The 23,987-nt window shown below is 32.6% G+C and overlaps 1 protein-coding gene across 1 annotated transcript; it reads right to left on the bottom strand.

Moving 5' to 3' along the window:
- Window positions 1–680: 680 nt before the first annotated feature.
- Window positions 681–12,780, bottom strand: LOC147386708 (Plastid-lipid associated protein PAP / fibrillin family protein). Its single transcript, XM_086424131.1, has 11 exons — window positions 12,352–12,780; window positions 12,094–12,147; window positions 11,370–11,444; window positions 9,463–9,582; window positions 7,006–7,197; window positions 6,653–6,736; window positions 6,444–6,536; window positions 4,951–5,004; window positions 4,723–4,802; window positions 1,075–1,182; window positions 681–981 (listed from the first exon to the last, which is right to left on the bottom strand). Exons 1-11 carry the CDS (start codon window positions 12,622–12,624, stop codon window positions 912–914), a joined length of 1,203 nt encoding a protein of 400 aa, XP_086280257.1. The 5' UTR covers window positions 12,625–12,780; the 3' UTR covers window positions 681–911.
- Between the last annotated feature and the right edge of the window lie 11,207 nt (window positions 12,781–23,987).

Below are 23,987 nucleotides of genomic sequence, written 5' to 3' on the forward strand. Positions count from 1 at the left end.
CACAAAAAATCAGCTCAATCCAAAATTTCTAACCCATATTTTAAAATTTTATTAAAAACGAAAGTTTTTACATATGTTTTCTCATATGGCCTTGAACCTGACCCATATATATATATATTTATTACGTAAGGGTTCAATTTGGTTTGATCCGAGAACTAAATCAAATTGATTGGTTCTCTATTTTCGTAATCCGGAATCGAATTGCAACTTATTCCAAATCGAATCAAACCGCCCTAAAGATCTCGGTTTGAACCAGACCCCACCCCCAGTCTCCAAGAGAGAAGTTGAAGGACGAGAGGTGGTTGGGCAAGTTAAAAATAAGTAACCAGAAGTTCAAGAGTTCAAAGATCACAGCTTTTTGGGAGACAATAGATGATTTACAAGTTAAAACTAGAGGTTGAAGGTGCCAACTTAGATGAGTTGGTTCAGCTCAAATCCTATTGGGCCCGTACACGTAAGAAAAAAAAAAAAACTAAGAAGTTGATGAAGAGGGGCTTTTAGGTCATCTCCTGTTAGTCTTCTAGAGTAGATTGTAAGGAAAGGGTGTATAACTCCAGTCCAAAAACACAGAGGTATATCAAATATTCAGCAAAACATGTGGGGGTGTGCTCCATCTACCATATCTATACAAAATTACTAAAAGACTAATTGTTATTGGATGGTATTTGCCCATTCATAACTGATAAACCAACAGAAAAAATCTGACTTCGGGAAACAACTTTTCAATGATACAGGCTATACAGGAAACCCTTACCCAGCGTGATAACAGTTCTTACATTTACAAAGTCCCACAGTTAGATAATTAACTTAAATGAAATTACATATCTTAAACCATCCAAAGAACATTAATTGCCAATAACCTGTCCAAGTTTTCACTGATTTTCCAAGAAAATTATATCTTTTTAGATCTGTCAAACTCGTAAATGGACAAAGAGTATCTTGTTATAACCTCGGGTTATTCTGATCTTGTCGTCGACATACCTGCAAAAGATAATGAAATCATAAGTCTTGACAAGTAAGTCAAGATGGCCGATGCATCTCCTTATCAATATAAGAATTTTAATTAGATCTTACAGCAACTCAATCTTGAACTTGCTCTTCATCTCCATAGGAAGTCCAAATTGACCAGCCAGGATGGCTGCATCGTCCATTGTAACATCATACATTCTCTTGTCAGATTTTCTGCAATAAGGGAAATATAACACATCAATTTCCAGGTCTATTTGCCATTTCAAGGAAGAAAAACTTGCTTGTCTCTAGCTTCTTTTGGGCAGAAATTATGACAAATCTGGTTGGGATCTTGGCTTTGATAGGACTTTTAACGATTGGGAGATAACTGAGGTGGCAAAGTTGATGGCATCCATTGATGGTGTCTCTCATAGTGTGGATAGTGAAGATGTTAGATATTGGTTGGGTTTACTCAGCTGACAGGTTCTCAATAAATGCATTTTATCTCAGCATGGTGAGTGGGGACCACTTTTCGTTTCCGGATGTTGCAGTGTGGGGACCAAAAGTCCCTTTGAAGGTATCATTATACGTTTGGGTAGCAGTGTGGGGAAGGATTCTAACCATGGATCAACTGTTAAAAAGAGGCTGTTGCAGAGCTAATTTTTTTGTACTTTGTGCAAAGCAGCAGGAGAATTTGGCAACCATCTCATCATTCATTTTGTGGTGGCCATGGAGATTTGGGTGCATTTCTTTATGTACTATGGCATAGGGTATTGTGCACACTATTAGTTTGATCATTCTTTGAGTCCTGGTTACACCTAGGTTCATCCTTCTGGAAGTCTAAGAGGCTATTATGGAGTGCTATCCCATTCACTAGTTCTTGGGGGATTTGGAAGGAATGGAATGGAAGGATCTTTGAGGGAAAAGAGCAATCAATCCACAAGATCATTTCAATTATGGGTTTTCTGTTTTATTGGTGTAAAATCTTCAAAGAATTCAAAGGGGGTCTTCTTTGAGGACCTACTATTCCACTAGGATCAGGTCTGTAGCATCTTTGGGGTGTAATGGGGTTCTTGGCTTAGGTTGCTTTGGGGTTCTATTGTATTTTCTTCTATCTTGGCTGGTCACCTCAACTAGCTCTTTGATTAATAAAATTTTACTTGTGAGAGAGAGAGAGAGAGAAATGACAATGCCAAGAGAAAAAATAAACCGAGAAAAAAAAATAGGACTAGCTCTTATTGGTTGAGAACTGGTCATTGAGATGGGTTGGTGATATGCAAAGAATTCCATTGACAGACCCAGTAAGGAGTGTATCCATGTATATGTAGACCATAATACCCTTGATATAAAAATCCATGAAATCATTTAATCAATAATACTCCTGAAAACCTCTTTGATGGTGATAGATTATGATTAATATCTTTTGTTTTGACATAATGATAGTTTCATAATCAACATTTCGATAATTTATTATGTTAGACAATTAATTGTCAAAATTTGAAGTCAACGTAATTATGGAAAAAAAATATTGATTAATTTCATGTTTCCATTCATTGTTAAAATTTTATTAATTTTATGAGATAAGAAGTGGGATACTATTATATAATTTTTGGTTTTATATGATTGAGTCATTAATTAAAATGTATGGACCAAATAAATAAATCTGGTAGATAAATTAGTAACTCAAATTATAAAAATCCATGTGATGTGAATAGTATTTGTTAAAAAATGATAAATGAGTCACTATGAAAATGATTAGTTGACGATGGTGTTATAATGTAATTTATAATGCATAGGGAGGGTTTTTATTTAATTTAAAATTGAGAGCTTTTATGAAAAGTTGGTGCTATCTTAGGTTTTTTTTTTAAATATTCAAAAGACTTCCTCAATTAAATCAAAATTGCTGGAATTATTTTTTTGAATACACTGAGTCTCATGTTGGTATCATTCAATCTCTAAATAGGATACAAATAAAATTTATAGAAAGCTTACATATTGTGGAGGTCCTTAATAAGTGTTTTATTTCCTTTATAACTGAATGGTAATATAGCACAAAAAAAAAACAACAAGTATAACTTTAATTTCAACCCTTAGATCATCTAAGATTATGATGATATGAGAATTGATTAGGAAATTATTTTAAAATTTAAAATCATTTCTTAAATAGACCTAGTTCATGTAAGAAATTCTTTTTAAAATTCAAGTTGATGTTTTTATATTCATGTTAAAGTAAGGAAAGAATTTTAAGATAGTCAAAGATTTCCTTAATTTGTGAGTGACCTAGATTAGTAGGAGAATTAATATTTATGGTAAAGAAATGAGATAACATCTTGTGACATTATTCCCGAAAATTTTAAGAGCACTCATTTATTTTATTTTAAAGCTTAATCTCATCCTTAGGAGAGAGAGAGAGAGATCTTCATCTTTGAAAAAAAAATATTTTTGATCTCAATCAAGCCTTGATCATTTGCTATTATTAAAGACAAAAGAATTATTCGTAGAATCTAATGAATCAATGTAGTCAAATCATAGACTCATGGTAAAAAAAAGGTAGGTTCATATTTTCATTTCTATCTTTATTAAAATAAGATATTTATGATAGAATGTGAGAGTTCCATTTTTGAAATTGTGATGTAATTAGATTTATTACGGAATTCTATGTTGGGAATACGATGACAATGGTGACAATATTTTATGATATTTTTTACATTATTATTGTTATTGAAGTTTTACTAATGTTATTGATAATGAATATATTTCTCTTGTAAAATTTTCATGTTTTATTTATTTATCTTATATTAATTCTTAGAAAAAGGTAGAAATGAGTTCCTACCCGAGCTTTGTGGCTTAAGTTTTTTATTATTATATAAAATTTCAAATTTTGATTGAAAGAAGTAATGACGAAGCATGGGATCGAGAGGAAACAATTTAATGATTATTTCTCACTTATAGTGATTTCTATTAATTGATGTTAATGGGTGAACAAGGCTATGGTTTTAATTTGACTTATGATAATATGTTCAAGTGTTTCTTTTCCTTTTTGTTTTGGATTTATGAATGTAAGGAATGAATAATTAATTAAGTTCTTTTATCAAAAAAACTTGATGATTATTATTGATCCAATAATTAAATTAATTAATTTTTTTATATCACCCCTATGTCTTGGATCACAAGTTTAATCATGGATCATGAGCAACATTGTGAACCCAGAATTCGGGGCATGACAAACTCTAGATAGTGGGGGAGATCGGCATAGTGAGAAGAATCTTAAGGCATTTAAAAATTCCAATTATGAATGAAGGATAGGGCCCTGAATTAACTGGAATGATGGATTAGGATTCATGCGGCCAACTCGAATAGTTGATCCACGAGTCTTGTGAGCAAGTACAGTTGAAGTTGAATGAGCATCCCATTAGCATATTGGCACTAAGTACCATCAATTTAGACATGAAGCTCCTGTATATTCCATTAAAGTTGTCATTTCCATTTCAATAATCTTTCATTTTTCAAATGAATGGTGTGCCAAACTATTTCGCATATTTCAACATTTGACTTGAAAAAGAAAGTGAACAAAAACATTAATGATTATATTATTTTTATAATAATGAAAACCATTTTTTTTTAATTCCCTAATATCATAATATTTTTTGCTACTAGAATTCTGTCCACATCCGATTTATGCAAAGCTTAGTAACGTGATTAACTAATATATTTGATTATAAGCAAAGATCACAAATATTAAGCTTAAAGGGAAGCCAAGTTTAGAGAACTCACATAAAAGTTCCATCCATGGAAAATCTGAACCCAAGAAAGATGTCTACTAAAAACTTCAGTTGTCCATTTTCCTTGACAATCTGAAGGAGTAATATATAATTGAATAAGAAACAATAAAAATGTTATATCCAGGAGACAGAAAATAATTTATTTATTAAAAAAATTTTGGAGACATATGTACTCCAAAAGAATATGAGAACAATACTAAGTTTCATTTCTGCAACTTACTTGCTTGCCCATAAGACCATTAGCAGCATTTTCTAGCCAACTGTCAGTTTCTATCTGCAATGCAAAGAGACTAGATTCAGCTTAACTCCGACACAAATGATGGATACGTAAACAACTACAATGAAAATTCAGTAGTTTCTAGGAGACATGAATGTTTTTGTTGAGTGTATATTTTACTCCACTCTTATATTCATAGTTCTCCCCCTCTCCAACAGATCAGTCTTTTGGAGTAGTTGGTTGGTTAACATGGTATCAGAGCTCTAGGTTCGTTTAGGTCACGGTTTCGATTCTTTCCACCATTATGACTGGGGGTGTTGAGTGTATATTTTCCTCCACTCTCAGGTGTCATACCCCAGTTTAGGCCCATGAACCTCTTATATTCATAGTTCTTCCCCTCTCCAACAGATAGGTCTTTTGGAGTAGTTGGTTGGTTAACAGTTTTCAGAGGAATAAACTAGAAAAACAAGAAGAATATGTGTTTTTAGTTATAGGACAAACAATAACATATTTTCTGCTCTTACCACTATATCATTAGCCAAGGACTTAATTTAGAATAATAGAGAAAATAAATACAATGAAGGTATTTTAGTGTCTCCAGTGAAAAAATGAAGGACCAAAAGTTCCTTAATCTAATTAGAGATCTGTTGATCTCATTTGTTTCTCAGAAGATATGGAAATCATGTAACAGCAGAGAATCCAGAACTGATCTAGCAACAAAGCGAAAATAAAAAAAGGGAAGTTTAAAATTGGAACTGCTAACAACATTTAGGAATTCAGCAACAAAGCAGACGCGATCACCAATATTGGAACAAAGGTTCTAAAACTAAAAGAGAGATTCTATTGCCACACCAACTTTTGCTAATGCCACCCCAATTCATATGTAAATTGCCAAAGAATTAGCAAACCTCTTGGGGTGGCGTTAGCAAAAGTTGGTGTGGCAATAGATGCTCTCAACTAAAAATACAAGCCTCCTGCGAATTCCATGTCTAATGAAAGAATGAAAACTCAGTCAAAGATGAAGCTAGAGCAAGACAAAAAAGTAGTCAACAATTTGAGAAAATAAATGATTTGACTTAAACACGTGCATGATACCAATCAATCTATATTTTTCAAAATGAATTGATGAAATTATAGAATTTACCCCAGTAAAATACATAACTAGTTGAATGCCATTATCAGGTTAAAATAAGAGAATAAGTAAAAGTTGGGGTGCAAATAGCAGCTCTCTTGGTTTTTTTTTTTTTTTTTGTGTGCTAGATTTCTATTTTTTGGGTTTAGGATTTTATATGAGCCAAATCATAATTGTAAATAACTACTGAAATTGTTTGAACCAAGTGTTATAATGTTTTGTCATAATGATAATAATTTGAGCCAAACATTTATAATGTTTGAACAGTGCGTTTTAATCTTTAATTGAGGTGTGATAAATAATATAAGAAATAGGGGTGTAATAAATATAAGTTGGGGTGCCAATGGCAGCTCTCTAAAATAACCTGCGAACTCCATATTAATTGCCATTCGCCCGCTAGAAGTTCTAGCTCTCCTTTGCCACCACTCTGATTCGAGGCGACAAGTTCATCAATGGCCTGCAAATGTTATCCCAAACGAAAAATCAGAAAAGTGGGGGAATATTATCAAATCACAAGAAAAAGATGCATAATGGTGTGTGTGTGCGAAAATGTTCTAATTTGAGGTATCTAACCTCTGTTACTCCTGCTTCAGTAGAAATGGCTTCTAGTAATTTTTGCCTGGGTTCAGTTTTCTTTTGCAGCACAAATGTGGTTCCCTGCACTATATAGAAGTTTTTGGGTGTCCTTAGCAAGTGAGAAACTAAAATTTAAGCTATTCTTTGCAGCTATTTTGACATTGTTAATAAGAGAGCTTCTATTGCCACACCAACTTTTACTAATGCCATCCCAAGATGTGTGCTAATTCTTTGGTGATTTACATGTGAATTAGGGTGGCAATACATAGAATCTCTCTTAATAATTTCAGAAATACTGAAATAGGGAACGTCAATTTAAATAATTACCAAACTACTGAGCAGTTAAATACCTTGTTTCCTCTAGAGATACGGATGTTTCCAGAATGGGATAAGTATGTGGTGTCCAACCAACCCTTGGCTTCATCTCCAAGAAGCCTAAAAGGCACCGGATATGGGACCTTAAATGGCAAAAATCTTAAAGAGAAGGCTGCCTTATCGAACTGGAAAATGATACGTTTTCCATCTTTGACTGATGCTGCTGCCTGAAACGGGGAAAAAGCTTCGGCATGTTTGGGAAAAACCATGCTCAGTTTAAACACACAATGTTTAAAATTTTGAATTAAACCATGCTTTTGTGTGTGGTCACAGTTCTTAATAAACATGGAATGCCAAAAAAATTAAATAGATATTAGGCACTTGATAACTAAACTCAGGAAATTATATCCACGTGGCATCATGATAACTATGAATCACGTGCAATAAGGAAAGAAATCTTTCATGAGGATATTTCTAGGAAAGAAAGAAATTCAAATTAGGAAGCCCAGATTTGTAGGGATTCGGAGAAAGATCCATAAGTAGAGGTTCAACCGAAGGCAAAGGTACGCAATCTCGCAGACTCTGACTTATTACTTTATTTAAATGAATTCTTACTTGACTCGTTACTTGAGCGTTGGAGGCCATTCAAGGGGAAGGGCTGGAGGATCTCAAGAAAAATAACCCCAATATATACTATGTTATGTCGGATAAATGTGGGATTTATTCTAATGTTTGAATGGAAGTGGAAGTAAAAGTAAAAGCAAAAGTAAAAGTGAAAGTGAAAGTAAGAGTTAAGTGGTTTGTTTGTAAGTTGTGGTGTAATATTTTAGTCCCACATCGGATAGAAACAACTAAAGAGTGTAACTCTTATATGGAAACTCTCACATAGTGTAGTAAGTGTGAGAGAGATATGAGAAAAGCCCACGAGCACATGAGGGCCCATGGGTTCTAAAAAGGATTTTGATCCATTGGTCCGAAAAACCCTAATGCATGTGTGCGAGCGCAGGGGGGTGCAAATCTTCGGATTTAAACCTCACATGGGTGCGTGTGAAAACCCCACTTTCGCTAAAAATTTGTTGGACCTTTTACTTTAATTAATTTATCTAGTGAGTTGAACTCAACGGATTACAACTTATGACTATTCGAAGAGACAAATGGTGTCACAACTCTATAGAATTGTGTGTCTATTCGAATAGTCACAACCCAAGCACACGTTTCACCAGTCTTGGTGATTGTCCAGGGAGACACTTCTAATTCTATAAATTCTCATTTTTTTCCTTTTTTACATGATTAAATTTTCGAGTTTTTAATTTGCATAGTGCCCTTCTGTTTTCAAGAGATTTCTTCGTGTCCTTGAGAGTACAAATCACAGTACAAGTTCAATTGTACGTATACACTAGGAGTGCTGCCTTGTGCATGTGTGGAGCATTGTATCCTGGAAGATAAACGTCCAAAGACTATTACCACATCACAGGGGCGAAATCTGTCTTAAGGCTATTGTATCCAATACAAGCCTCGCTCATTTCAATATTAAGACAGTATTTTACGGTATTTATAATTTATTTTGTTATTTTATTTCACATCATTTTTTGTTTATTTTCTCTAATCTAACATCACAGTCATAACATGTTAGGCCTTTGCTCTAGTCTTTGGCTTGCAAGGGAAGAGTTTGTTTTGCCTTAACCTGACTCGTGCACAACTCTAACTCCATTGTAAAGAGACCTAGTATCTGGTATATATTATTGCTTTCTATAATCTAATCGAAAAGCTTTTCTGGGTAGTGATCCCTGAACACCATCTCCAATGCAAAGGATGTTAGATTTGTAAATTGCAACTACAATAACATAATGCAGAGCCACACACAGTTATATATTAAGCTAGATATATCAACGAGAAACATTCATTGCATATATGCCCTCAATCAACCCTAACAATGCTTGAGTAAAGATTTGTCTCTTTGTTTTTTGTTTTTTCTCTTTTTATAGGCAAAGAAGATTTACTAAAAAAGAAAGAGAGAATGTACAAGGTGTTCGAGATGAATCACCGAGAAAGGAAAAACAGCAATAAGAAACAACTAATTAACTACCAAATTACAGATACAATCCCACCTAACAATAAAATCTTCAAAAAAGACTCCCCTAAAGACATTGAAAACCTTTCCTCAAGAGAATACAAACAATAGAATGGAGAAGATTAAATCTTGTAAGTCAAGTCCTTTGTCTTCAAAGATGAAGATTTGTCTCTTCAAATCTAAAATATTGGAATAGAAAGGCCACACGAATTTGTTATAATATACGTTTCACAGCTCATATCTAGTATAATTATATTACCGTCCAAAAAAACAAATGAAAGCATAATTATATTAATTGTTTTTTTATTTATTTTTATGAAGATAGTTATCTTTGTTGAGAGAAGCATGTGAATATTGTTATGCTTGCACAATGATCACTGAAGCATATTATAACAACAATTAAGAGATAATGATGGCATACCTCTACTTTTAGCTCACCTATTGCATCAGAGAATCGTACAATATTGGATACCCTTGGATCATCTGTCCTGAGATATACCTCTTGAAAGACGCGGAAAATGTCAACCCCTACAAATGTTCTCTGCAAAGGTATATGCAACAGTTATTAAACAAACATCGTAGCTAGGGCAATAAGAGAAAATTACCAAATAAAAGCAAGATTATTGGCAAAATCAATGACTGGAAAACAAACACATCTTATACAACATGTCAATAAGCATATATACATCATCTCAACTTCTTTTCTTGAACATTAAAAGTATCAATTACTATGAATATAATTGAATGGCCTCCCCATAAAGACGATGCAATTCAATTCTTAATCGAGGAGAAAAAGGAGGCAACATTATGCAAAAAGTTCATACAAGTATCCACCAATGGAGCGGATATGAGAGAAACAGTACATAAATCATTCTATGAAAATGAATTCAAAGATGCTTTTATCTAACCCAGCATGAATTTCAAAACATTGCAGTGTATAATGACAGAGGAAATGGATATTTGTAAGCACAAGGAAATTTTTTCCTAAACTATATATCATAGATCACATAATCAAAGCATTCAGTCTACAAAATCTTATTTAGTGACTATGACTATGAGTCATAGGCCCTATAGGAATCTGGTTTCTTGTTGGTTCTAAGAGCATCTGCAATGGACAAGTTAGTGTCAGGAGCTAAAATTTAGCCTACAAATTGCTCCAATGGACAAGTTAGTGGACTTGTTAAGGGTGTCGGACGCTAATGCATGTGTTAACTGTGGCTAGCGGTTTGGCTAGCCACATCAGCTTGCTAATGTGTTAGTTTTGAAAATAATAGTCAACAATGACTATTTTATTAGTTTAAAATTTTTAAAAGAAAACCAACAATTACAAAAAGGTGGCTTAACATGTGTGCACTAGTGCGTACGTTGAAGTTCTTGAACATGTTAAGTAAATTCACTTGTTAAAAATGGGCTAACATTTGACAAAAGTGCCTACGTGGCAACTTCAATTTGTGGATTTTAACATCTCCATTGGAGATGCTCTAAATGTCATTGTTTGTGGAGCATGATGGTAGTAGTCAGCAAGGGTATTTTCATAATTTCACTAGTGTTAGACCCTAGTTATGTTTTCCCAGGGTATACATTTTCTCTTTTTGGTGAAGGGTAAAATCTGTAACTGCAAATTTTCTCTTCATAGTGGAATCGGTGTGATCCATGGATATACCTCAATCTCAAGGGAACCATGTAAAATCTGAGTTCTTTGTGTGATTTGCGTTTGTTTCTTTTTTATTCATTTCTTGGTACGATTGCCCATGTTTTCTTAACACTAAAGTTGTCGAATGATAAAGAAACTTCCTTTCCTTGAATAATGAGATTGAAAATTTTAAACCAGACTAGTCCTAATGGTCTAGCAATGCTATACCTTAACTATTTTGGCTTGGTAACATGAATCCTATACCTTCATTCAATTCATCTATAACTATATCTTCCGTTTTTTTTAATGGGTAAGTTGGACTTGAACCCACGACCTCAAAGCTGCTTTGCAATGTGTCAAACCAAGTGAGCTATGGGTCTAAGCCCTTATTAGGCTTTGTTGTACATGCCCAAAATAACCGAATCGACTTTCCAGTATTTTACTCCTGTAGAGCTACTCCAATAACAAATTGTGCAAAATGTCACTGGCAAGAAACATATATTTTAGGAGTTATTAAAACTTAGGCTATATAGGATATAAAATTTTAAGCATCAGGGTGTCTATAAGCACATTATAAAATGATAAAGAACTATTCTAGGCCTCAGGAAACAGAATAAATAAAGAAATTGAAGTGGAAAAGCCATATATTCTCTAATTAGAATTACATTATTAATTTTTTTTAAACAAAAGGAAACCTGAATTGGAGATGCTGTTCCAGGTCTTGTCGTGAAAATTAGTTGCCAACGACCTTCGATCAAATTGGAGCTTGTCTGTAGTGTATTCATCATAGATATGGTTACTTGCAAAGGATATAAATACTCAAAATGCCAAGAAGTAATCTTCACTAGCAATCATATCGGATTGTGTAGGTCTGATGTCATTTCAATTTTATCGTAGAGAAGTGGAGAAGACAACAAATACTCGATTTTTTTTTTATGGGATGAATAAGAAAGTCCCAACACAATGCCCTATCCACACCATTAGTATTAACCTCTTGATGTGATGAACCATTGGGAATTTAATTTATTTGCAACCATTTGATCCCATTTAAAGAATACACATTACACAAAACCATCAAAGCAAAAAAAAAAATTGGCATACAATCGTCTAAAAATACTTGTTAAAGCAAGGTCCCTTTAGTGATCTCAAAGTTTTACATCTCAGATGGCCCCTTATAAGGCCACGTTTGGATAGAAAGTAGAAAGTAATTGTGGGAGAAAGTAAATTTAAAAAAAAAAAAAACTTTAAAAAAAGTACGTTTTTAAGAATTAATCCAAACAAACATATAAACCTTTCAAATTGAAAAAATAAAAAAAATTTAAGTGTATCCAAATGGGCTCTAATTTAGGATCAAAAAACCATTATTAAGAGAATCCATTACACCAAGAAAAAATAAAAATCAATTAGAAAATCACTCACAGGATTGGGCACGCCTTCCTGACCTTCTAAATTTTGCACTGCTCGTTCTACATCCTGTGTAATTTCCCAAAATCAACCCAAAAGAAAAAGAAATTTAATTACGTATATATGATCTTCTAACTAAGTTAAAATAAGAAGAAAATTAACAAGAACGACTCAAGAAAATCCAAATAGGATCGTCCGCTACAATGCAATCTGATCTGAAATCAACTTTACAAACAAAGATTAAAAAAAGAGAGATTAGAGATGAAAATAGACCTTGAGTTGCTGAGGAGAAGCAGAGCGACCTCTTCCTTGGATCCCTAAAAGAGATTCGATGAGGAGAGATTCTGATTCAGTGAAGGAGATCTGTTTTTGTTCGTCTACGAGAGATGCTGAAGGAGAACAAGAGAAGAAGAGCTTTTCTCTGCGAGTTGGAAGTCTGATCAGACGGTTTTTTCTTGAAGGAGAAAATGGTGGTGGCAGTGCAGGAAGATGAGAAGATGAGTTGAAATGAAACCCTAACCCTAATTTTGCTACCTCAACAACCATCACAGCTGCTTAGGTGAAACTTAGAGTTCGTTTGCTGTTGGCGTTGCTGCTTGAGAACTGAGCTTCCAAGCTCCAATGGTGGAAAGACCGTTAACAGAGATCATCACAGAAATCTAATGCCACGTGTATTATTTAACATCTAACACGTGGCAATAAAAATCGACTGTTATCCTTGGCAGTTGGCACCATAGTCACAAAATTCATCATTAAAAAAAAAAAAAAAATCATATAATTCTAACGTTAGTTGATTATATCATCGAAATGAAGGATTAATCAACAATCTCTAGATTAATCATAAAATATGGGGTGGCTCTCTTTTCACATGCGATATGATTAATTGTACCCACTTTTAAGTGAAAAATATTTTTAATTTTTTTTTAATTTTTCCCATTTTGCATTTACTCATTTCACCCATCATAATTTATTGAACAAATAGACGTAATTTTCTTCTTCTCTCTGTTCATACTCATCTTCTTTTAAATTTTGTGAGAAGTTGAATAAATGGAGATTAGATTTAAGATTCTTCTTTTAAATTAAATTCACTCATTTTTTTCTTTTTCTTTTTATACATTTAATCATTAATGAAGATGAAAAAATCACTATTAAAATCTTTAAAATGACGATTTTGATTTGAAAAATTCATAAAAATTTCAATAGCTTCAGCATGTAAATATCGAATATTACCAAACAAATTCAATAAGTACCTACCAAACATTACAAAACATATTCGACAAGTACCTATTGAATATACCTTTCTCATATGAATGGTTTCGACTCGATTGTAGGTGTTAGGGTAAGAAAAACAAGTAAGATCATAATTTAAAACCCTCATTAAAATTTTTCTTGATGCAAAGAAGAAGAAAAAATAGGTTCGTTAGCTTTTTATGGGTGTCGTGAGTAATAGATCTTTAAATAGATTTATTAGATGAGTGCAATTAAGTATTTTTCCTTTTTGGTGGGTGTCGCAAGAAAATGATACAATAAGATAATTGGATGTGTGCAAATAAATTCACCCTAGAATATGTTATATTTTTATAGTGTTGCTATTAGCACTCCAACCTTTCCTTATTACTTTCCAATTAAAAATAAAGAAAATAATTAAATGGTAGAGAATAAATAAAAGTTGGGGTGCCAATAGAAGCTCTTTCCTTTTTTTGTACATTTTCATTTTTTTTCTAGATTTCTCTATTTTGGGTGTAGGATTTTATATGAACCTGATCATAATTGTAAACAACAAATAAGATTGTGTGAACTAAATGTTATAATGTTTTGTAATATTGAGATTATAATTGGAGCCAAACCTTGGTAATGTTTGAAGACTGCTTTAATCTTTAGAGATATTTAAGAAATGCACGACTTTTGTTCTAATTACGATTTTGGCAAACTGTCCATTTTATTTATGAAAATATGCATGCGATACGCTATTCACTTTTACGCATCTACAAACTCGTAAGTTTAAAAGTGGCGAACTTACAAATTTGTAGATATTAAAATTGACGAACTTACAAGTTCGTAGATGCGTACAAAGTGAATAGTGTACCAAGTGCATATTTTGGAAATTAATATGAACAATGTAACGAAATCGAAATTTTAGCATATTCAGTACACGTTTTGGAGATTCACCATAATCTTTAAGTAGGTGTGATAAATAATTTAAGAAATTGGGGTGTAATAAGTAAACTCAGAATGCCATTAGAAACTCTTCATTTTTATTGTCCACATTCAAAGTTTTATTTTTTCCCCCAACTTTCAAACATAAAAAAAAAGATAGGGTTTTTAGAGAATTTGAAGAGGATGATTTTTTAAGAAATTCAAAAATATATTTTGTATAATCTCTAAGAAAAAAAATTCAATTTTTCTAAAGAAATTTTCTCAAATTTATCCGATTAAGCGAAATGAATCCCTACTGAATAATTGCCGAATCCAAAATTTTTTTTATTATGCTTGGCACCATAGCCATTGGTAGGGATATACATTCGGGTATCCAGACCCGAACCTGACCCGATTTTTTGGGTACAGGTTCGGACAAACATTAAATATATTAAATTCAATTTTTTTAAATATTATAATTTATATAAATACTTTAGAGTATTAATTTACCATTTTAAAGTTAAACTTTAAATTAAAATTTATATACATATTTTAGTTTCGAAACTATAATTTCTAAAGGATTAGGATCTCTTGACTCCCATGAATGACTCATGAAAATAACACATGATCCCAACCCTTTAAATGCAAAATCCAATGGTTGAGATTTATCATTGGGATAAGTATCTTTGAGATTTGTGTTATCGAGATACTCATAAATATCAACCATTGGATTTTGTGTTTAAAGGGTTGGGATCATGTGTTTTTTTCATGAGTCATTTTTAGGAGTCAACAGATCCCAAACTATTTCTAAATTATTGTTCCTAACCTATACTTTAGTTTTAAAATTATAATTCAAATTTATAAATATGTAAATCTTATATTAGAATTTTTTTATAAAAAAAAATTAGAGTGTGATCATCTGATAGATAAAAAATGAATCATATACTGAAACAAATCTCAAAATGCATTTGTATTAATCTTCTTCATTCAATCAAATAATCAATGTACATTATAACATTAATAACTAATGACATTATAAATTTACATATATGAATTGAGAGTACATTGAACTTTAAACTTTCGGGTGAGGAATTGCATTACTATAATATGAGTACATCCCAAGCAGGTTGACACCCACTCACTTATCTCTCATTTGCACAACTTAACCCAAAAATAAAAATATTTCTAATATAATCATATATCAATTTGTCATAATTCATTAATGAGTCGATCCACTTATCTTGTTTGATCTCCTTTCTTAGCAAGGAACCAATCCTTCAAACATATCAACGCTTCCACTGTCTCTGGAACTAGGTGACTTCTAAATGTTGAAATAAGTCTTCGACCTGCCCTAGATGTTGATTTGAAAGTAACTGCAGACATTGAAATAGTTAGTAAATCACGTGTCATTACAGATAGCACACAAAATTGAATAGAATATCATTTCCACCAATCTAACACATTGTAGAAATCATCGTCACAAACCTCCAATGGGTCAGATTCTTAATAACGTTGTAATTCAGATATCAAGCTACCTTGGGTAGAATTAGAATTCCTAATTCTAGATAATAATCAACGTAAAGTTGATGATTTAGCAACAAAAGAAAAAGAAGTTTTAACATTACTAATATAACCACTAACTACACCAATGCTATGTTCATAATAATTAAAAAGTTCTTTACGTTTAAGTTTAATTTCTTTTAAGTAGCATTCATAGTCATATGACCATAAGTTAATGTCAAAATTACTTCTAAAACTCTTGTTTTATATCGTGGATCCATTAATGATGCAAATGCTAAAGAAAGAGGAATTTCTTTCCAATATTTTTTAAATTTTAATCTCATAAAGTTAACAATGGTATTACCTGAATTATCTTCTATAAGTCCCTTTATACTAGTTATATGTAAACAAAAATCATTAGATGTAACATAACTAACCCCTGAAAAAAATTGGTAGCTTCAAGAAAAAATTGAAAAAAATTAAAAATATTTTCTGCATTTAGCCAATCTTTCTCACTAAATTATGTGAGCTTTGCTTCAATTACATAATAATTACATAATTATTTATTAGTATTTTATATCTTAATATTTGTGCTAACATATAATTAGTCACTTTCCAACGATGAGGCGCATCCAATGATAATCCAACGATTATAAAATTGCAATATACACAATTAACATTCATCAAATCTTTGTTGTTTGGCCAGTGGTAATCTTAACATTATTACATAATTATTTATTAGTACTTTATATCTTAATATTTGTGCTAACATATAATAAGTCACTTTCCAACGATGAGGCGCATCCAATGATAATCCAACGATTATGAAATTACAAGATACACAACATTCATCAAATCTTTGTTGTTTGGCCAGTGGTAGTCTTAACATTCTAATAAATCCTCTAAATCCCTCAATAACATTACCAACATATTTTATACCTCTTGAACAATAAGGTTTAATATATGTACGGCACAACGCACGTGAACTAAATTTTCAAAATTTCATTATTATTAAATAAATTTTGTTTAAGGCAAACTACTACAGGAAGATTATTTGACGCATTATTTAAGGTTATAGTCAATATATTTGATATTCTATAAGACTATTTTGTATAACCTCGGCAATTATCATTCCGCTATGGTGTGATTTTAGTTGTGAAAAATTAATTATTCTTTTATGTAATTTACAATCATAACATATATAATGTGCTATAATACACATGTGTTGAATTCCTTGAATAAATGCCTATAAGTTAGAGACGAAGAAAATCTTATCTGGTACATTATGATATATATATATATATTATTGAAATATTTTTATTACATCTTTTTTAAGGGTATTTTAGAAAAACTTTCAAAATCGGGAAAAAAAATGCATTATGAACAAATTCTTTAAAACTATCTTTCTCAACAATTAGAAATGACATTTTATCTCGTATAAAAAATTTAACTATAGCGTGTCGTACTTTTTCTTGACTATATGATCACGTCCTTACCTCACTCGTGATCGATCTACTTAACAATATTTGACTAATATCTAGTTAAAGTTATCTTGGATAAGAATTTTTACAATGTTTGAAGTTTTCTAAACATTTCTAACAATAATTACATTTGGCTTTTTGGATTACATTTCCATCTTTTTAGTATGTTGAATGCTTGTGAAATATTATCAAACATCGAACCTTTGTCTTTTATTTTTTGTGTTTGGTTGACTTGATGATTTGGACACATTGCTACCTTCATCATCACCCCTCATGCCTATAAGTGTTTCATAATCATTCATAGTGGGGGGGCATAAGCATTATCAAAATAGGTCGTGTAATCATGAATATGATTATGCATTAAATTGATTATAAACTACTAATTTGATTAAATAATTATTAAAAATCAAACTAATAGAGAAATAGAGATGGGAAATACATATGCTTATAAATTAAAAGTTAGAACAATCAAACTTAGGAGTCCCATTAATCAAAGTTATAAAAAAAAATTTGGAGATTCATGTCAGGTGGCAAAATCGGAGATTCGTCATCCAAATCGGATAATCACGTGGCAAAATCAGAGATCCGTTGTTGGTAGTCCTCATTTGGTTTAAATTTTGATAGACTTGAAACTTGGATCCCCTTGCTAAGCTTGGTAATTCGATTCTCCTTTCTTTTTGAAAATTATTCTTGAGAGTTGAGAGTATATGAATACTTGAGAATGATTGGTGATTTTGTGTGAATTATACGAATACTTGAGAGATTGAGATTGAGAGAATGTAGTGTGAGAGAGCGAGTGTGTGTGTGTATGTGAGAAGGAAAATTATTTGAAAGAGAGAGTATTTATAAAGAGTCGTGATGAATGCACACGGTCTTGGTATGTGGTTGGGTACACGACTGACGTGGCAAGGGCACAAAACCATGGATCGTTTTCATCGGGAAACACAAGAAAAAGATGTGTGATTCTATGCCCTTGCCACATCAGCCGCGTACCAAGACCGTGTGCATTCATCATTATTCATTTATAAAAGAAAGAAAATAACAAATAAATTATTTTTAATATATATATTAATTAAAATTATTAAATTTTTTTACACATGATTTTGATAATGGGTACGGGTATCAGGTAGCAACTAACGGGTAAAACTTGGGTTGGGTTTGGGCAGGTTCTAGGCACTCGAAATCGAACCCAAATGGAATCAAGTCAGGTTTGGTTCGATTCAGATAATTTTTAGGTTCGGGTACGTTTTTTGGGCAGGATTTCGTGCGGGTAATGGGTTTTTTGTACACCCCTAGCCTCTAGTATCTTAAGTTTGTTCAAATAGTGGTCAATTATATATAATTAAGGAGAATCCTATGGGTCCTTGTATATGTATCGAGTTTAGTGAAAATGGTTATGTTTCATTAATTCTAAATAAGGATGACATACTTGTCATAGGATTCAAAGTAATTTCTATGAAAAAACTTTGATAAGGATGTAAAAATGTAGAATATGACCTTGGATTCAATGTTCATGGGAATTAGAAAAGTTGATACATTAGGGTTGCCTCAAAGAGTATATATTAATAAGATGATCGAAAGTTTTGGTATGCAAAAAATTGTGCACTTCGTAAAACCATTATAGTCAATGGGAGACATCTTCAACTAGAAGCAATGTCTACAATAACAAGTAGAGAAACATTAGTTATGTTGTGGGCGAGTTTGAGGTTATTGGTATTTGGATTAATTCCAACTATATTAAGTGTCGTGTTAGTTTCAAATTCAGTTATGGATATATATTGATAATTTGCTAAGTTCATAAGTTGTTATGAGGTCACTCATCATGTGATGTTGCTAAAAAACTTCATTGGGAAGTTAGGAGTTATGATTCCATCCATAGAGGATAACTATCTCCCTCATTCATATTAGTGATTCACTAATTGTCTACCATTTCTCAAAGATGTGTAACGATTGCTCTCTCTCTCTGCTATGTTATTGCAGAATGGATGTTTAGTTTAGGAAAGGACTCTATCAGGCATGAAGACTGACTATCGTGATCAAGAGGTTATTGATCGATTTTCATCCAAAAACTAAGAAAAAAGTGAAAAACACTAATTTTGTACATACATTTTCAAAATATTTGAAAAAATCCTTTAAAATGAATTGTTGTTCCTTCTTAAATCATTTTGAATGGAATGAAGTCTCCAAAACTAGATTGAGACATAGTAAGTTGTGGTTTGAAAAAAAATCGAAAAAAAAATGAACAAATGGAGAAAAAATCGAAATAGTGTTAAGACAATATTTTTTTTTTCTACAAAGCGATGTTATCATTTATATCATCAAATCATATTTTAAACTTAAGACTAAATGGTCTTTGAAAACATAGCTTGCGATGCAACAAAAAAAAATTCACATTTTGTTTTTGTTTAAATCGTAACTTTTAAAAAATAGGTGATTTAATTGCCAGTCTTTAAAATCGCAATTGAAACACGATTTTTTGAAAAAGTTGGCGACTTTAGTGACTATAGATTGAGATGCCAAGAATTCAATTTTTTTGGATGAAAACAATTGCTTCAAACGGTTAGGGTATTCAATCGTGAGAATGTGAGAGATGAGGTTCAAAGACTATTAAAGAAAGAAAAAGTTTACTGAATGGACTATTTAGAGACCACCCAAAACTTAGGGACTATATAGAAAGAAGTCCTTCTGTCGAAATCCTTTAAGTAATTTTCCCTTTTAGAAATGGGGTTGATAAAATTATGTAATATTGGGGCAATGGAAATATAAAATCTTAGATGTTTGCATCTACAATTAAGGAAGTGATTTGTATTATGTCTCTAACTTTCATGAGGGGGTGGTTGAAAAAGAGAGTTATTATTACCACACAAACTTTTACTAATGCCACACCAATCCCTATGTAAATCACCAACTACATTCAATAGATTCATAGTGAATTGGATCATTTAAGAATTGAATCAAATGGGCCTTTTTAACTCAGCGGTAGAGTAATGCCATGGTAAGGCTTAAGTCATCGGTTCAAATTTGATAAATAGAGCTTACTGTTGGGCTTTGTGGAGCCTAGTTATGTTTGATTTGGTTGACGACCTGAATAATGTTGTGTGATTTTTTTATGAGAGATTTTCTGAGGCTTAGTCCATAGAGCGGAGGTTTGGGTTGATAGGCTCAAGCCGGAGCGCTCATGGACAAATCTCCTGAGGGGCCTTTGAAAATTTTTTTTGGCCCGTTTTGCAGTCCATTGTGAATCCTGTGCGCAGTATATAGAAACCGTTTTGGTGATTAGGGTTTTTTTTTTAAGTCTTAGGTTGTTGTTTTTGAGACCGTAACTGCACTTTGTATTTTTCTTCTTGATAATAGTGAAATCTTTGCAACTCCGTGGACGTAGGCAAATTGCCAAACCACGTAAATACTATCTTGTACGTGTGATTGTTTTCTTTTTTCAACGTGTATTTTTCTCTATTTTTGTTCTCACAGGTTGGGAATTTCGGGTTGAATCCCTACAATGTATGGTTAAAAGCCACCTTCATCCTTTGATTAATTAGCTCCACCAAAAGGCCAAACTCAACCAACTCATACCTACTTTGGTCACTTTCATATTTTCCGTGGTCTATATCATGCGAGTTATAGCAATCCTAGAGAATTTGTTTGGTATCTCGGAGTTGTAATATTCCATTATCAGAAATTCAATGCGTAATCTCAGTATTCAATGTGTATTCTTAAATAATCTGATTTTTCTATATCATGTGAGCCCTTTCTTCTGTGATGAACTATTGGCACTAGTCCTACATTTTTTCTCTATGGACCGAGGAGAAAATGGGGTTTAGCGGGAAGAGGATTGTACCATGAAAGAAGCAAGGACAAATAGGTCAACCTGTTTCAAATATACAACACGGATTTTGACAATAAATAGCTTGGTCCATCTTTATTCTATTGCATATATGTCCAAGGATCCGTATAGCCCTCCATTTATGTGTTATTTATCCATTGCTACTTTTTTATGCCAATGTTGATGACTGGAGATTACTCTCTTCAATTATTCCTGGGATGGGAGGGCATAGGTCTTGCTTCCTTTTTATCAATTTATTTATGGTTTACACGACTTCAGGCAGATAAAGTAGCTACAAAAGCTATGACTGTCAATCGAGTAGGTGATTTTGGATTAGCTTCAAGGATTTTAGGTCGTTTTACTCTCTTTCAAACAAAATACTCTGGAACCTTTTTTGCTCGTGCTAGCTCCCCTAAAAATTCTTGGATTTCTCGTAATATGAGATTGAATGCTGTCGACAATAAATTTCTACAGATCTACCTTGAGATTCGTGAAATATAATCGCAAATGATTTTATTGATTTTTTATGGAAATGAGATACAGATCTTAGCGTTTCCTCTGATTAATAGTCAAATACAAAATAAATAAAAATGATGTATGTAACTTTTCTTCTCTCCGAGCTTCGAACTTTATCGGCTGAGAAGGATGCTTTAACGGTGTCTTTGCTTTGTGATTGATCTTTTGTAGAGCTTCTGTAGATCTTCTTCTCTCCGAGTTTCGCGTTTTATCGGTTAAGAATGTTTTCTTGATTTTTGGAGAAGGGCTTTATGTTTGATCTTCTCTTTAGTCGGAGTCCGGATCCTTGAAGAACCTTGCTTTGTCTCTGGAGGAGGGCTTGAGAGCTTCTTCTTTTGAGAGAAAGTGATCTCCATCCCCTCTCAATGAGAGAGGCTCTTGTATTTATAGACTTAAAGGTAATCTAACTTTCCAATTATACCCTAACTTAAAGAGGTTTAATTGATTTGTTTAAATGGTTAAATTTGTCTAAATCCAATTTTAAGGATTTTATGGATTATTATTGGGCCGAACTCGTTTGTTTAGGTGTAGGGCTCGATATTTAATGTGTGGATCACTTGATTTTTATTTAAATCATGGGTTTTATCTCCGAAAACCTAAAATCAAACCATATATGGCCTATCCCAATCAATGTCCTAAATTTAAACTTGTGGGCCCAATTTTAATTTAAGGGACTTTCATTAATTTAGAAAACGATAGGGACCCATTTAAATTTTGATGCCTACAAATGCCATAACTATTATTTGTATTTTACTTCCTTATTGGTCCTGTTGGGAAATCTGCACAAATAAGATCGAATACTTGGTCGCCCGATGCTATGGAAGGTACAAAAAAGAGAATGGTAACCCCACCATTAACTACTTCATTTATGAATTTCATAGTAATAGAAATACATGTCCTACCGAGACAGAATTTGTAACTTGCTATCCTCTTGCCTAGCAGGCAAAGATTTACCTCCGTGGAAAGGTTGATTCATTCGGATCGACATGAGGGTCCAACTACATTGCATTGCCAGAATCCGTGTTGTATATTTGAAACAGGTTGACCTCCTTGTCCTTGCTTCTCTCATGGTACAATCCTCTTCCCGCTGAGCCCCCCTTTCTCCTCGGTCCACAGAGAAAAAATGTAGGACTGGTGCCAACAGTTCATCACGGAAGAAAGGACTCACCGAGCCGGGATCACTAACTAATACTAATATAATAAATAAAAAAACTATCATTTTTGTTTACTTTCCCTGGTTCTGTTACTATCGCGTGCCTTACGGAATCGATCGGATCATATAGATATCCCTTAAATACAACATAGGTCATCGAAAGGATCTAAGACGACCCACCAAAGCACGAAAGCCAGGATCTTTCATAAATGGATTTCTATTCGAAAAGTGTATAACCACATGGATAAGCTCACGCTAACCCATCAATTTGGAATTTTTCTTTGGAGGTATCAAAAAGGAATTGGAATGTTATAATATTGATTCACACAGAAGAAAATGTCCTATATTGAGTAAAACATTGAACTTATGGGATAGAGGAAGAGGAAAAAAATCGAAGATTTCACATAGTACTTTTGATCAAAAGATCAATCTAATTTATTTCATGCCCTTCGCTCGATGAGAAAATCGGTCAAATTCTACAGGATCAAACCTATGGGAATTAAGGAATGATGGAAGGGAATAAAAAGAAAAGAGAGGTAAAGAAAATAGAACTACAAAGTAAATAAAAATTAAGAAATTCAATATGAAATTAAGTAGGATAAAAGAACCTAAATTTCAAATAAACAAATTAAAACTCGAGAAGGATCTTTCTAATTCTCGAAGAATAATGGGCAAAGGGATTGATTGAGGAAGATCTCTTGTTCTTATTATAAGTTATAAGATTCATATCGTGATTAGATTCGTATATATTTGGTAAAAAGAAGAATCTTCTCCTTTGAGAATAATAAAAAATGGAAATTGTTCAATTGGAATATGAATACGTATAATATTCTCTTCTTTTTCTTTTTTTTTTTTCACAATTGGTGCGGCATTAGTAAAAGTTGGTGTGGCAATAGCAACTCTCTTAAAAACAAAAAGAGTATCTAATATAGTTCCCCTCCTAAACACAAGTCTATAAGCTCCCGTCATTTTTTATTGGGTTATAGTATCCAGGGTAGAGTTGTCTCCATCCTCTTAATCTTGTAGGTTATAGAAGAAAAGAAGGAATCATTATCTATGTTACATTAGATCGATACTCGTCCTAAACTGTTTGATATCTGTCTTATTCTAAATGTGCATGTGAGATCTAAACCCTAGATCATTATCGGTACTTGTGAATTGTGATCTCGCAAATGGGTCTTTTAAGATAAAGTACTTTTTGGTGACTATTATGTTGAAAGATATACGGCGAGAATTACTGCAAAAGGACAGCTCTCTTGGGTATTGAAATTCGAAAACTGCTGCTCTTTTATGCCTAAAG

Source organism: Akebia trifoliata, chromosome 14, assembly GCF_017979445.1.
Source record: "Akebia trifoliata isolate Shusen 1 chromosome 14, ASM1797944v1, whole genome shotgun sequence".
Classification (NCBI taxonomy): domain Eukaryota; kingdom Viridiplantae; phylum Streptophyta; class Magnoliopsida; order Ranunculales; family Lardizabalaceae; genus Akebia; species Akebia trifoliata.